The following is a 15765-nucleotide window of genomic DNA, read 5'->3' as shown; positions in this document are numbered from 1 at the left end:
TTCCAAGAGACTCACTTTAAACTCTGTTACATGAGAGTATTACAAAATTACAGGGTCAACAGGATTTAAATGATAGTGGGTTGAAAGGCAGATTAGCCATGCTTATCAGTAACACATACTGCTCATCACCTCTTTCTTCAACTTTGGAAACAATGTAAGCTGCCACAGTGGTTATGCCACTAGACTCATAATCAGGAGGGGAAGTTTCAGATTTTTGTGCCACTGAGACTTCTTTCAATTTTCTGTAGTTTCTGCTGTATCAACACTTTTTATTCAGTCACTACAGATACAAAAGTACATGGCAGATAATTGCACGTAGAATAATATCTAGGTTGGAGCAACTTTAACACATCTATTAATTGTTCAAGTACAGATTCCTATCACTGACAACTCAATGTACGTCAGCAATGAGCTGGTCTGACTTGAGAATGTTTGCGTATGGTGGAGAAGATGCAAGTGAACAAGGCCCCACTGGCAGTGCACCAATGTGTTCGTATTTGCTGGCTGGGGTGCTGGCTGTGGGCGACAGTGGCACACTTGCTTCACCCAGCTGCTGCTGGTGCCAGATATGAACACTGTGGTGGATTGCACAGCTGCACCACCGCATCCCTTCCATGTTCCGTGGAGCCAGTGCCACAGATGTCAGTGTATGAAAAAGAAGGACCACGCCAGCTGAATTGCTGCTGGCAGAAGGTCGGCAATGGCAAGGAAGCCACCTGATCTGCCCAGGTTACGTGACGATGGTGACGACGACTATGACAGTGGTGCAGTGGCACTGGCTTCCAGTGGCTCATCAGCATCTGAAGAGGCATTGCATTTGCAGGAATTGGCTGGCAGCTGTCTCTGGCATGGCAAGGTGTACAAGTGGAAGTGCTTCGGATGATGGTAAGCTGGCCGCGGTGATGACCCAGCACGTGGAGGTGCGGTGAGTCATGCAATGGCAAGAGACATAAGCAGCAATGACAGGGGGACATCTGCCTGGTGCTCTGATGAGCGGGCAGTATCTGGGCAGACACTGTCATATACTGGTTGAGGGTCCGGGGCAGGCAGCAGATCCATCTTGATGTTGTTGACGCCCACCAGCACGTCCAGGGAAGGAGACTCCAAAGCACCTGGCCCGTGGAGGGGTGTAGCCTGCAGGAGGGCCCTCCAACAGTGTCTGCTGCAGCTGCCGGCAGGTTGTTGCACCACCAAGGGGATAGTTGATTCTAGTGGCAGGAGAGTGACACCTCACCAGCATCCACAGTGAACATTTGCCAGCCATATGTCTCCTGAATTGTAGCCACCCCTCATCCCAGCCATCGACTGAAGGTGTGCGCTGGATGGCCCTCAGCATATTGTGAAGGATGCAGCTGCGCCACAGACCATGGTGCAGGACAGAGCAGGTATAGCAGCATCTGTGGTTATCGGCCGTGAAGAACCTCCGCTGGGCTACAGTTGTTTTGCAGGGTAGTCCTGTAGCTGCTTTGGAACAGAGGCAGCACTGTATTGACAGGTGAGTCTGCCAAGCACTTTGCCAACTGCACCTTACATGCAAGTACCACCACCTCACCATTTGACTGGGGGTGAAATGGTACAGATATGAGGTGAGTAATATCATTCTGAATGCAGAAATTGTGGAACAGTTTCAAGGCAAACTGTGGGCCATTATCAGAGAAAATCTTTCAATTGCAAAACTCTGTGTTAGAGTTCACACAGTAGCTCCTGTTGAGGTGGAGCATATGCAAATGACATGTGGATAATTTTATAGTGCGTCCACCTCTATTAACTACATGGAGTGACACACACGACTCTCAAAATGGATGTGGACCCGGTGCTATGGCTGAGCAAGAGTGGGCCATGGAGCTAGTTCATGGGGGGAGGGGGGAGGGGGGGGGGTAGTCAGCACACTGTCTGCACCCCCAGACAAGCTTCTCAACTGCTGAATCAGTACTGGGCCAGTAGACAAAATGTCTTGCTAACATCTTCATGTGGCTTCTGCTCAGAGGCCACAGTGGAGCGGCATAAGAATCCGGGACTGCAGGACCCGGAGAATGACAATTTAGATTTCATCCGAATTGGTACTAGGGATGAGTTTTCTACGAACCACTGCCAGCTAATTATGAAAAAGGAAAAAATTGGGGAGCAGGTCTGACTCCATAGCAGGCAGCTGTTTGGCCCAACCTTCCAACACAAAATGCGACACCTAATGGAGCACTGGATCTTGTGGAGTGGCTTTTTCTATGTACTTTACTGAGACTGGGAGCCTATCCAATGACTGATGCACGTGATCATTGATTTGGAAACACAAAACTTCCATTTTGTTGAATTCCTGGTCAGGAAGCATGATAGCACATCTGTATTGCCATGAACAGTGGGACAGTAATAAATCTGGCATAGATAAGCACTCATAAATAAAGCCCTCCACTGAAGTCTGTGCAGTCCTGTCAGGAAGCGGAAAACGGGGCCAAAAAAGTGCAATAAGGGTTTATGGTTTGTGAAGAGATGCAATTTACGTCCGTAAAGGAAAATGTGGATCTTGTGGACCACATAGACAATCATCAAATGCCTTCTTTTCTGTTTGTGATTAATTGTATCGAGCAGCTGTCAGTGTCTTTGAGGCATATGCCAGAGGTTGTCCAGATCCATCAGCATCCCTGCGAGACAAACCACCCCAAGTCTGTACTGGGACAGGTCTGTGGCAAGAACCAGCTGTTTACCCTGTGTAAAGGTCCCGAGACACGCGGAAGACATTAGCAACGACTTGACATGGGTCCACTGACCAAGCAAAAGGCTAACTTTTCACCTGCATGTTGTTTAAGAGATGAATGAAACCTTTGGCATTGGGGATAAATTTTGAATAGTAACTCAGATTTCCCAAAAATGCTTGGAATTCTCGCAGGTTTTGCAGCTTAGTAAGGTTAGTAATAGTTACTAGGTGATGCTGCATAGGGCAAATACCATCCTTTGAAAGAAGATCCCCCACATATTCTGCTTCAGCCCGAAAAAAACTTTGATTTCCACATGTTTCACTTAAGGTCTGCCTCTCGCAGTTTAGTGAAAAGAGTCTGAAGGTTGTCACAATGTTCCTGCCATGAGTAGACTGTGGTGACAGTGTTATCCAGATAGTTTGCACAACAGGGGATGTTGCATATTAACTGTTCAAAGAGTCGCTGAAAAATTGAAAAATAATGGGGGTACTCGTAATGCCAAAAGGCAAGTGCGTGTAACAGTATTACCCAAACGGGGTGTCAGTAACCATAATCGGTTGGGGAGTGGAATCCAGATGAAGCTACAGATATGCCTTATGCCTCTGCCAAATAACTCGTTGAAAAACATTCACCAACCACCAGTTTTGCGAGGATTTCATCAGTCCATGGAATCGGGTAAGAATCCACTACAGAGTGAGCATTAATGGTGGACTTGAAATTTCCACACAAATGAAACGCCTCTGAAATTTAGCAAATGACAGCCAATGGTATTGCCCATTAGCTAGAGGTGACTGGTTCTGTGGTATCCAGATGCTGCAACCTGTGAAGTTACTTAGTGACTGCTGATCTCAGAGTGAAGGGGAGAGGCTGGGCATGACAAAATTTAGACATGGTTGTCAGTTTGAGGGTGATGTGTACCTTTAAATCCTTTTCTGCCCCCAAACCTGTCGAAAACAGGACCAAACTCATGGCGGGAGGTGTCCAGTTCCTGGAACAGAATACAGACAGAAGCAATATGCACTGCATCTTGAATTGCAACCCAAAGACCATGAATATATTGAGACCAAAAATGTTCTCCAACATTGCACTGTCTGCTGCCAAAAAACGTGATCACCCTCATGATAAATTGATACTTGACATTGATCATGAACTCCACTTGAACAGGAATGGGCTGGTTTCCATAACCAACCAAACAGTGATTAGTGGAGGAGAGAGCTGGTCAGCTCAGACAATGATATCTTTCCAAGTTCACGAGGGACACAGAAGACCCTGTATCATCCTGAAAATGGAACGATTGTTGCTGAATCAACAGTGTAATGTAAATCATGCTGGGAATGTTGAGCCATGGACTGGTGTAACAATATGCACTTCTGTGAACTCCACAAAGAAACATCCGATTGCAAACTGAATGAATTAGAGGAACAGATTGAGGGCATCAGGGAATGCTGCCAATTTCATGCCAGTGAGCACACTGATGCAACAGCCATGACATCCTCAAACTGTTCCAATGCAGCTTGTAATACTTTGAAAGCATTAGCAATAACCAAAATCTCCTCAACCACTGGGTCTTCTAAACGCAATGCCTCCTGACTGACCTCTCTGTCCGAGACAGAATAAATGACGTCATTGCAAGTCAGGGAATCAGTCTAGGAGTGTTGGTAGTGAGTACACACAAATTTACACTTCCCGCTTAGCCCATGGAGGTTGGCTACCCATGCCTGATAGTTCTGCTGGCTTCTTTTGCCTTTTGTGGAACTCCAAATGGGAAACCACCATGTGGGTTTGCTTAAGATAATAAGCACTAAGCAAGTCACGTGTTTCAGAAAATGATAATGCTGATGGGTCTTTCATTGGGGCAAGTTTTCAAAGCAAATGAAATGTTTCAGCTGCAATTCATGACAAGAGAAACAGTTTTTTCAACACTGGAGCCTCTACCTGAAATGCTGCTGGAGACATTGCATGTGTGTGTCCCAGTCTTCCTTTGCTTCTTGGAATGGTGAAAAGCTGTGGTTTGAGCACATTGATGGCAGTGGATGGGAGGGGAGGAGGGGGGGGGGGGGAGGAGGAGGGCTGGTGCTCCTAGTGAATTTGTAAATAATTGAAAAAACAAGTCTAAGTGCTGCTGTTGCTGCTCAATCTGTTGCTGTTGTTGATGTAGCAACTGAACCACCACTTGATCCCTTTCACTCATGAAAGACATGCAGAATGAACTACCTTGTCACTGAAACTGCTGTATCTACACTTTTTATTGGCAGTCACTACATAGACAAAAATTACATTATCTGGTAACTGCATGCAGAATAATGAAAAGATTAGAGAAACATTAACACAACTATTAACTGTTGAAATGCAGAGTCCTATCACTGCGACGAGTCTGTGACAAGCTTCTGCTAGTCATGTTTTCATGCTACTTAGTTGCAGAGAAAGGACACCAGTTGTTCATGTGCTGTTTGTTTAGCTGGTTGTGACTGTGTCCAATGGGGCTACTGCCCTGCGACCACACTCGCTCTGTCATACCAGGATTGCTGGCAGACAATGCAGTGGGATCCTGTAGCCCTGTTCCCAGTTGATGTATTCAGGCTGCTTTAGGATTTCAATTGTCTGTCTTATTTTGTGTGTGCACATCCATGGCTGTCTTGCAAGCATTCATGCTTCCTGAAACTCGATAGCCTGCTCTTAATTGTGATAGTGCCTATCACCAAAAGTTGTGGTAACACCAATAATTTATGGAGTACCCAAAATCCACAAGAAAAGCAGTTCCCTCAAGCCTATCTTTAATGGGACTGGCTCATCAATCAAAATCCAGTGAACATCTTTGTGGAAAATTAAGACTCCTCGGATGCACAGCATCATGTGTGGATTTGACTCACTTTGTTCGACTTACACAGGGATAGAACATACAGCACACCAATATAATTGTCAACTGTGATATAAAGTCTCTCTTCATCAATGTACCAATAGAAGAGACTATTAGCATCATTCAGGAATGAATATTACCAGGTATTCCCAAGAGGGAACAACAAAGAGTGGAAGACCGAGAACAAAGTGCTTGGATTAAGAAGAATGCAGACTTTCGCCCCTACTGTTCAATCTATACGTCGAAGAAGCAATGGCAGGTGAAAAGATATCAGTGATAAGATTTGCTGATGACATTGCAATGAAACTGGAGAAGAATTTCAGGATCTTTTGACAGTGTGGCATATGATAGAGTCCAATAAAGTGAACAATACAACAGGGATCTTTCGTTTCAGCTGCTGAACGTGATTGAGTCACCTCATCCGAGCTTCAAAGAGTTCACAGTTCTGTGGCACACAAAAATTATCAGGTTAGAGCAGACTGTTCCATTGCTGCCCCATGGGATGAGGGTACCCCCAGGTGCCCCTCAGCTCATGTACAAGTTGGCACAAATAGTGCAGGCTACACACCATGTGACCCATGTTCATGCATTCTGCACATGCGTAAGCAACTTTGCTACTCCTGCCAGTGGGCTTTTGGCCGGGATATTAGGGCTGGATGCAAAAACCAAGAGGGAACAACAAAGAGTGGAAGACCAAGAACAAAGTGCTTGGATTAAGAAGAATGCAGACGTTCGCCCCTACTGTTCAATCTATACATCGAAGAAGCAATTGCAGGTGAAAAGATATCAGTGATAAGATTTGCTGATGACATTACAGTGAAACTGGAGAAGAATTTCAGGATCTTTTGAATGGAATGAACAGTTTAATGAGTACAGAATATGGATTGAGAGTAAATCAAAGAAAGATGAAAGTAACAAGAAGTAGTAGAAATGCGAACAGTGAGAAACTAAGCATCAGAATTGGTAATCAAGAAGTAGATAAAATTACAGAATTCTGCTAGCTAGGCAGCAAAAGACAGAGCAAGGAGAACATAAAAGGCATACTACCACAACCAAAAGGGCATTCCTGGCCAAGAGAAGTCTGCTAGTATAAAAATTGGTCTTAATTTGAGGAAGAATTTTTTGAGAATGAGAATGTACCTTTGGGGTACAGCATTGTATGGTAGTGAGTCATGGACTGTGGGGGAATCTGGAGTAGAAGAGAATCGTTTGAGATGTACAGAAGAATGTTGAAATTAGGTGGACTGATAAGGTAAGAAATGAGGTGGTTCTACACAGAATTGGTGAGGAAAGGGATATATGGAAAACGCTGACAAGAAGAATGGACAGGATGATAGGACATCTGTTATGACATCGGGAAATAACTTCCATGGTACTAGAGGGAGCTGTATAGGGTAAAAACTGTAGAGGAGGACAGAGATTGGATTACATCCAGCAAATAATTGAGGACATAGGTTGCAAGTGCCCCTCTGAGATTAAACGGTTGACACAAGAGAGGAATTCTTGGTGAGCCACATCAAACCAGTCATAAGACTAATGACTCAAAATAAAAAAAAAATTCCAGCCGGTTGCCTTCTTGCCCATTCCTCAGCTGTTTGTTCGTGACTGCCCTTCTGAGCCCATGGGTGCCAGGCTGCCCACAGCCGGGCACTCAATCTGGAACTGCCTAGGTTAGAGCATCAAGTTGTAAGCTAGTTAGGCCTTTAATATACTGCTCTCAATACACCACATTTTAGTTTATTGTATTTTATTTTTTCAGTAGACAGCAATCCTCAGCTTTGGTACAGCCTCATATATTTAGTGACGATGAGATGAGAGTGGCTCACTTCTTAAAACAACTGTAGAGACAGAAAATTATGTATAACATTGGTTGGCATTGGACACCTAGCATTTAAGTGTTCAATGTCAGCTGACCACTTTGTTTTCCATTCTTTTAATTTTTGTTAAATATGAAATTATAGTTGAATGTAGAATACAGTGGTCAAATCTGTGATTGATGTATGTACCGAGTGATATCCATAGTTTCTCACTACTGGATATGGATGAATTCAGTTGATATTCTTGTTTAGTTCCCATTTGCTGTTGCTACTGTTTAAAAATCAAATTTGGAAACCATAGTAAAAGATTACTAAATGTGCTGAGAGTGAATATGTTGTCATAGGAAAGTGTTCGATATACAGTGCGATGATTTTTGGTATGTAATTCCTTATGTTTGTCCTTCATTTCAGGGATATGTAAAATTATAGTTAGTGTACCATGGCTTTGCTGGCCATTCATACAGTATTGAAAGGGAAAGTACAAATTTGCTCAAAATTATACTTTCCTCCTTTATAACACAGTTGTAAGTGTTCTTCAAAACCAGTTGCTTACAAATATTGGGTTGGACTATAGTCATCAATAACACAGGGTGATTTTTTCCATCGTGTACAATCTCTAGCAATTGATCGATGAGAGGATATGGAACAAAAAAGGTCTAATGAACTTATGTCTGGAAATGCATGGTTTCCATGCTATGTATTCAATCATACATTGTTACAGAGATTGTGGTCTAATACAAGCTGTACCATGCAGCCACAGTTGCAGTATGTGTTGAAAACGGTTTCCATGTGCCTCAATGCATGTGTGTACAGTAGCACATTCTATCTCACATGTTCACATCAGCCAGACTGCCTCTGAACAGTGTCAAAAGCAGCTTTAATATGCTGCTCCAGTGTCTCCACATGTGGAATAGGCTCTGCATACATGATACTTTTGATATGGCCCCATAACCAGAAATCACACGTGTTGAGATCCGATGAATGAGCAGGCCATGCAACTGGATCCCTCATCTGATCCACTGGCCAGGGAAGAAAAAGTTTGAAGCACATTTTTATCTGGAAAGGAAGTTTCTTGAAAGTTCCTCGATAGAGAGTGGAAATGGTGAAAATCTGAAGTATAGTGTTTTTTGGCAGTCTAGCAGAATGCAGTGGATGTTTTCATGTAGCAGCATCACGTCATGCAGTCTTCTAGGTTGTTGTTTTTGGACTGCGTCTGCAAGACATCTAAGTTGTTGACAATAAATGTCAACAGTGATGGTTACACCTCAGAGAAGCAATTCATAGTACACCACACCACTTCTGTTCCACCAGAAGCATAAGATTGTCTTTTGTGGATGCACACAGGTCTTTCGGCTCAACCATTCCTTTCTATTCCTTATGTTAGCATAAAGACACCATTTCTTGTCACCAATAACTATACGGCATGAGAATAGTCAGTACTGTACCCAAGCCAATTGATGATGAGCAAGCAGACGAGCACATGAGGCCGTTCACTGATTTTTGTTGTTTTGACTTAGAGTATGTGGTACACAGACACCTAATTTTTGGACCTTCCTCATTGCACAATGGTGGAATGATCACAGTTCATCAAATATGCCAGTTTTAGAGGACACTGATGTGGACTAATTTGTTTAAACAATCTTCATGAAACCCCAAAGGTCTTCCTGAATTTGGAAAATCAGTAATGTCAAAATGATCCTCCTTAAAACGAGGAAACCATGCCGTGCTCTGTCCAACGGCTGTATTCACATACAAGGCATAAATGTTTCTGGCTGCCTCAGCTGCTGTCACCTCTCTATTGAACTCAAACAGAAGAATATGTTGGAAATATCTGATTTGTCCACTTGGTAGTCCATTTTCTAGCATCCACACCTCTGCTCTCTATCCAGATGACAAAATGGCAATGTGTAAACTCAAATAGCAACTGTGAACTACAAATAAAAAATGACAATCAATAAATAAACCCATAGCAACTGGAATGCCCGCATGCAAAACAAAAACACTTTAAACTTATGCACCAACCTAATAATCATGACTCTGGTGGTTTATGTAAATCTATTGCCCATTATTAAATGTAGCTGTCTGCTATGTTTTATCCAGAGAAAATGAAAAATAAATCCTATGATGATTTGGAATCTGTCATCCTGCCTTTTCTTCTCTAACTTTCTCCCTTCACCTGCTGTTGAGTGATGATTTACTCAGACAATGGTAGTTATTTAACATTAATTGTTTTTTAAATCTTAATCTTTCTTTTTATGTAGCTGGCGATATATAATGTAAGTTCTTATTGGAAGGGAATTACTAAAATTTTAGTTCCAGTTATTGGCAGAAATTTTATAAGAACATAAACAGTCACGCCAATTACCCAGGTCCTTTGAGCTTACACATTATTAGGTCTGAACGACCTTGCTAAAGAATTACATATAATTTTCTAAAGGAATGACTACACAACCTAACACTTCAAGTGGGTATTGTGAGGAAAATCAATAGGACCAGTGGAATAGATCAAGACCAACAAATAAAAAAAAAATCAAGGCCCTCTTGTTTAGTTTATGCTCAACTAGTCTGTAAAAATAAATGATAGCTAATGTATGGAATGTCAATGACACACTTAACTGAATTTCAGCCTTGACTGCCTGAAGTGTAATCTTGAAATAGATAGGGCAAGACCAGTCCAATGATGCAAGTACTAAACTTTTGAGTCAACTTGATTAAGATGTATCTGTAAAATAATGATTTTAGAAAGCTTAATGACCATTGATAGTGATTTCAGTTTAATCAATACTTGTTTGGAACACAGTTTATTAAGATCTCACCAGCCAGCTCAACTGTCAGAGCAAAGAGCCTGTGTGGATATGTGGGTCACAGAATGCCAGCAAAGGCACCAGAAAACAAGTGCACTTCAAGGGGATTAACAGGTGCCAACAGTCGAACTCTGACATAACCAGCAGCATGTTACGTAAAGTATCTCACAGATTTGAAGTAGTCTAAGAGATGACCACTTTTTAGGCCATCACTCACCCCACATGACAAATATGAGTACAGAGGCTTTTCTTTTAATGGATGGTTTCGGGGGGGGGGGGGGGGGAGTAGAGGAAGGAATGACCTTGAGTGGACAACTTAAAATATACATTGACACCTTAATTCTTGAAAGTAGTTCATATTAACCACAAGTACTGTAAGTAATTTATTGTTTATTTATTTTGTGGTAGTTGTAATATTGGGTCTGTTACTATCATACTTCTGGAGAGTGTGAATTGAATTTTGTGATATCATTGGTACCTTTGACATATTCCATATTCAGCCAATAAGTAAACATTTTGATGTTGCCTGTGAGGTAAACCTATAAGATCATCAACATTCCATTACTGAGAGTGTAGTGACTGATTTGGTGTTATGAAATACGGAATTATTGTTATCTAATCAGTAATGGTCCAACTTTTTCAGTCATTTTCTGAGGAGAGGGTTAGTAACAGAGTTTGATTGACAAATTTGCAACTGATAAGCTCAGTCTGTTTGGAAATTTTGCATTTAAGTCAGTGTTTTAAAATGCCATGAGAAACTGACAAGAAAAATTAATCAAAGTTGTTGCTTTTTGACCAATTTTATTTTTACATAAAAAATAATGACGTGAAAGAAAAGAGAATATGGTTTGTGTGAATGTTTGCTATGAAGAACAAATGGTGCAGACCTCCTATTCAATTGTATATACTGAATATCTTTGACTGAAAATTAGGTGACACTTCAATGAGTGCACATTCGACATCTTAGAATTGCGTAACATCTGTGGCTTTGCAGAAAGTGTGGAATTAAGATTATTGCTTTTGGAAAAATTAAATATAATCATTTTACAAGTTTTGAGTATCATCATTCCTTTTTTTTTTTTTTTTTTTTTTTTCGTATGAAGTGTATTATGGTGTGAGACCTGGAAAATTTGTAAGAAACCAGCTTATAATGTATCATCAGAAGGAAGAATAGTTAAGGTAACTGAATGCGTTTGGCTAAAGAACATTTGTCATTGGAAGAGCATACTATAAATACTGATGAAGGAAATTGACACAGTGCTAGAAACAAAAATCATAAGTTGGGTTTGAGCCATTGGACCTCTGTACACAGTTGTATTTATGGAGTAAGGGATATATGTGTATCTTTTTGTGATGCAAATGAAAAAGTCATAAATTTGTGTCTTCTGTAGTACCAAAAAATTTGTTCCACATGTTCCATAAAGTTTGGAACAGTGCGAAACTATTGAAGAAATGAAGAGAAATTGCTGAGACAGTGAGCATCTTGCTGCTCCCAAGGAAAAAATGGATCATGACATGTGAAAAGTTCTATGAAGTATTCCAAGATCAAACATTGCTGTGTGAGATTACTTCATCTGAGATATTTATGAACATTGTGGAAGGTGTCAAATCTTTATATGTATTCTGTTATTGATGACCAAGACTCTTTTTATTGCTTTTTTGAGTAGGGTATGTTGCAAAACCTCTGTTCCATTCATTTTGCAATGGTGCTTTATAAATTTGCAGTGGACATGTGATATTACTTAACTGGAATTTAGTGGGGCTAGATTGAGTTGTATATTATTTTAGGTAACCCTGATGTAATTATTCCTATTTTAGGCTTCCCCACGCCTGAAATGAAGAACTTGGGTTATATATCCGAATTTTTTTTGCATTGATTTAGTCTTTTAAGAGGAATGAAGTTTGTAAATTTCTATTAAATTGATGAACAACATTTAAAGTTTTGAAAATAAAACTAAACTATTTCGTCTTTTGTTGAGGTGCTGTGGCTTGGAAACACTCTTCCTTTTGTCTGAAATCTTTTATTAAAGGGCTTCTTATTGTACACAAGCAGAGTTAACACTTGCTGTCTTAAATTGTCTTATGCCTTAATGCTGTGCGGTTATAAGATTTGGGACTGCCCTGGTTGCTTGTGCAGGGTCATGAATGCACTTTGTTGGCATGTCTTGTTTGTTACTAATTTTCAGTTTCCTTTTTTTAGGTATCTAAATAATTACTTGGACAACATATTTGCTGGTGCGTGGGAACCTCGTGAAGTTACACCACTAAAACTAAACATTCCTCTTCCACAAGATTCTGAGAGTATGTTGTTGTTTCTGTTGTTAATTTCATTTTTCCTCTTTACTAAACATTTGTGTATCCAGATTTTTTTTGGTTAAAATTCCTAATAGAAGCTAATCAGGAATTATGCTTTTATATCTTTTTTACCATTTTTCTGCTGTTGCTTGGAAATTATGTATTTGATATATCTCTGTATAAAAGTTTTGTGATTTCTTCTGTTTGGTGTGTGTGTGTGTGTGTGTGTGTGTGTGTGTGTGTGTGTGTGTGTGTGTGTGTGTCAGGATGGAAATTTCACAGCAATGGAAAAATGATTTATAATTTACGTTTTTGGTATCAGCATTATTTACAACAATGAAGGACAGATTTTTGCTGGCATTAATGTGTCATACTACTTTCAACATGCTAGTCTACACTGTTACGGTCTCTCCAAATTTTATGCTGATTACATCAAAATGTTGCCTCCAGCCTCCAGCATCTATTTGGGGCTTTTGAATCAAATGTGGAAACTTACATTTTTTCCTCACCATATAGATGAGTTTAGATTCAGCTGCTGTACTTGATTACACATGGAAAACTGTGAGGTAGTTTATTTGATCCCATAGACATACTCAATGTTCATAGTTGTCTCCTTATAACAAAATTGGTTTTGTTTCCAGTTATGGTCAAATTGCAAGCTGTTAAAATGAACTTACTGTAATTTAATTATGTTACTGTGCTGTTTCAAAATAAATCATTATCTTCAGTTTATATAATGATTTGCAGTCTTTCTGGTAATTTATACCTTTGTCATCTGAGTACTGTACTTATCTACAGTTCTTGGGCATGGTAAAATGCAAATTTATGAACTCTGATGTCATCTAGTGCTTCAAAGTTTTTCTTTCAACACTAGCTCTGTTTCATTATGCTACTGTGTGTGTCTAACTTTCCTATCTTCATGAGTGTCTAACTTCCAAGCCTTCATAAACGCTCCATCTTCGTAACTGTTTGACATTAGCTGTATACAGCTGCAAATGCTATTTATTCATATTCAAAATTTTGTATGCTTTTTGCTATAACACTACTGTGAAGACTCTGTACATAATATATGATTTAGCTGTATTGGGTGAATCAAAAGTTGCACAGTGCACCCTGTTATGTCAAAATCCATGCAGGAATTGGGAAACATGAATATTCCAGTAAGGTATGTATGAGATGGTCTGTCTTTTACAGTATGTACCAAACTTGGGTGCCATCTTGAAATTAGCCATTTTTTTTAAATGGGAAAGGAGTTGTGTCATATGATAACATCAGCATTTCCTGACAAGTTCCTTCCGGCAAACAGGTTGAAAGTAGCAGTTGTGGTTCAAAAGTTACAATACATTTTGGTTGAAATTACAGGCTGGACTGTTCTCCATAAAGGACAGTCATTTGATGTGTTCAGAATGGCGTCCCTCTCAGTCAACATACATTTTAAGGTGCTCAGTTCAATCATCATGCTCTCACAGAAACATTTCTGCAGAAATGCTGGCACGTGCTTCTTCAGTGCAGTGCTCATGATGGTGTCTGTTTCTTATTTTCTCTGGACATGCGAGTTACTTTAAATGACTCCAAAGATAAAAGTCAAGTGGTGTGCAATCAATGATCTGGGTGGTGATTCCACATAACCATGACAGCCAATCCAATGACCAGGAAAATAACCATCAAACTACTGATGAATAACTGCTCTGTAGTGTGATGGAGCTCCATCTTGTTGAAAGTGAGAGAGATAGCTGCCATCTTCATTCAGAACTAAGGGACACACCACTTCTTGCAGCATTTCCAGGTAGTATTGCACATTTAGGTTCTGGTCATTGAAAATGGGTCCAATTACATGGGTGGCCCCTATTCCCCACTACTTTATAACCTTTACATCACCATCTACCTTGAAAGGTTCCATACAGTGTAGAGTCTGATCACTCCTGTATCTGTGGTTGTCGTGGTTGACTTCACCATTGACAAAAAAGTTTGCCTCAATGCTGAACAAAATACATTGTGCAAAAGAGAGATCTTGTTGAACTTGCCTAGGGCCCACATACAAAACTGCATATGTCTGTCTGGGTCAACCTCTGCTAGATGCTGGAATAGCTGAATCTTGAATGGATGCCATTGATCAGCAGGAAGATTCGCATGATCAGTGTTCGGCTGATTCCACATTTTACTGACAAACGTCATGTGTTGTGGTGTGGGCTCTTCACAAAGGACGCCAAAACAATTGTTGAAGTTGTCTCATCACTAGCACTTGTTGGACGAGCCACAGTTCAAGTTTCTCAGAATTTGGAAATGAAGTACCTGACAGTGTTATGTGAAACTGGAGGTCTTTCTGGGTGCCGGTTGTTAAAATCTGCTGCTCTGACATGGAAACTCCATTCTCCAGACATCAGTTCTCTCCTCCTTTGTCAAAGCATTCTTCAGTTACCTGCAACAGAAAAAAGTATTGTAACTATTGAACCATAACTTCTACTTTGAATCTGTTTAAGGAGTGAACTTGTCAGAAAATGGACTTGATTCAAGATGACCACTTTCAAGATGTCACCCACGTTCAGTACTTACAATAAAAGATAGACCACCTCATCCATACCTTATTGGAATATTCAGGTTTTCCCATTTGTGCATGGTTTTTGACGTAACAGGGTGTACTATGACTTTTGACTCATCCTGTTCATTTACAAATCCAAAGGACTGCAATTCCTGAGATCCTAATTTATTTATTGTCCTTTTATTATGTAGAAATTTTCTTGGTTTGCGGCCAGGATAAACCGAAATTTTACTCAATTTCTAGCTTGTCCAAAGTTTGGGTACCGAGTAACTATGGACATATCTACTGACATCAAGCGAGTAAACAAAGGGCACAAGCTATAGAGCTCCAGTCCATCCTCATTTTTCTGAAATAGTCCTTATTTTTAACCAGTTGTTGTGGTATCTTCAAAATATCTTCAGGGACAGTAAACTGTCACTGATATTCATCTTGTACAGTGTGCCTTAAAAAAATCTAATCACCTGACCTTGTAGGAAGCATTCTTTCAGAACACTGGACAAATTTGCCTGATGTTACTTCAATTAGCTAGTGAATTCAAGGAATGTTAGCTTAGACTTCATTCTCTTGGACAATAGAGCTGTAAAAAGCCTCCTAACTCCCATAGGAATGGAGACACGGGCGAAAAACAATTATACAGCCCCTGTCCTACACGACGGGCGTGTTGTGTTGTTGTACTATTGACCTGCTTTATCAACCTGTTTTGTAGCGAGTGCATGTCTAGATGAGTGTGACTGGTGGGAGGTTGAGATGACTAGAAGAGGGG

At 40.5% G+C, this 15765-nt stretch overlaps 1 protein-coding gene across 1 annotated transcript in view; it reads left to right on the top strand.

Annotated features, from left to right (window-relative positions):
- LOC124721220 (2-hydroxyacyl-CoA lyase 2-like) overlaps nt 1–15765 on the top strand; it is a 94197-nt gene that overhangs the window by 47842 nt on the left and 30590 nt on the right. Inside the window, exon 6 of the mRNA XM_047246074.1 lies at nt 12369–12469. Within this exon, the coding sequence (XP_047102030.1) occupies nt 12369–12469 (101 nt within the window). The remainder of the gene's footprint in view (nt 1–12368; nt 12470–15765) is intronic.

Source organism: Schistocerca piceifrons, chromosome X, assembly GCF_021461385.2.
Source record: "Schistocerca piceifrons isolate TAMUIC-IGC-003096 chromosome X, iqSchPice1.1, whole genome shotgun sequence".
Classification (NCBI taxonomy): Eukaryota; Metazoa; Arthropoda; class Insecta; order Orthoptera; family Acrididae; genus Schistocerca; species Schistocerca piceifrons.
This window is presented reverse-complemented; position numbering and strand designations above follow the sequence as displayed.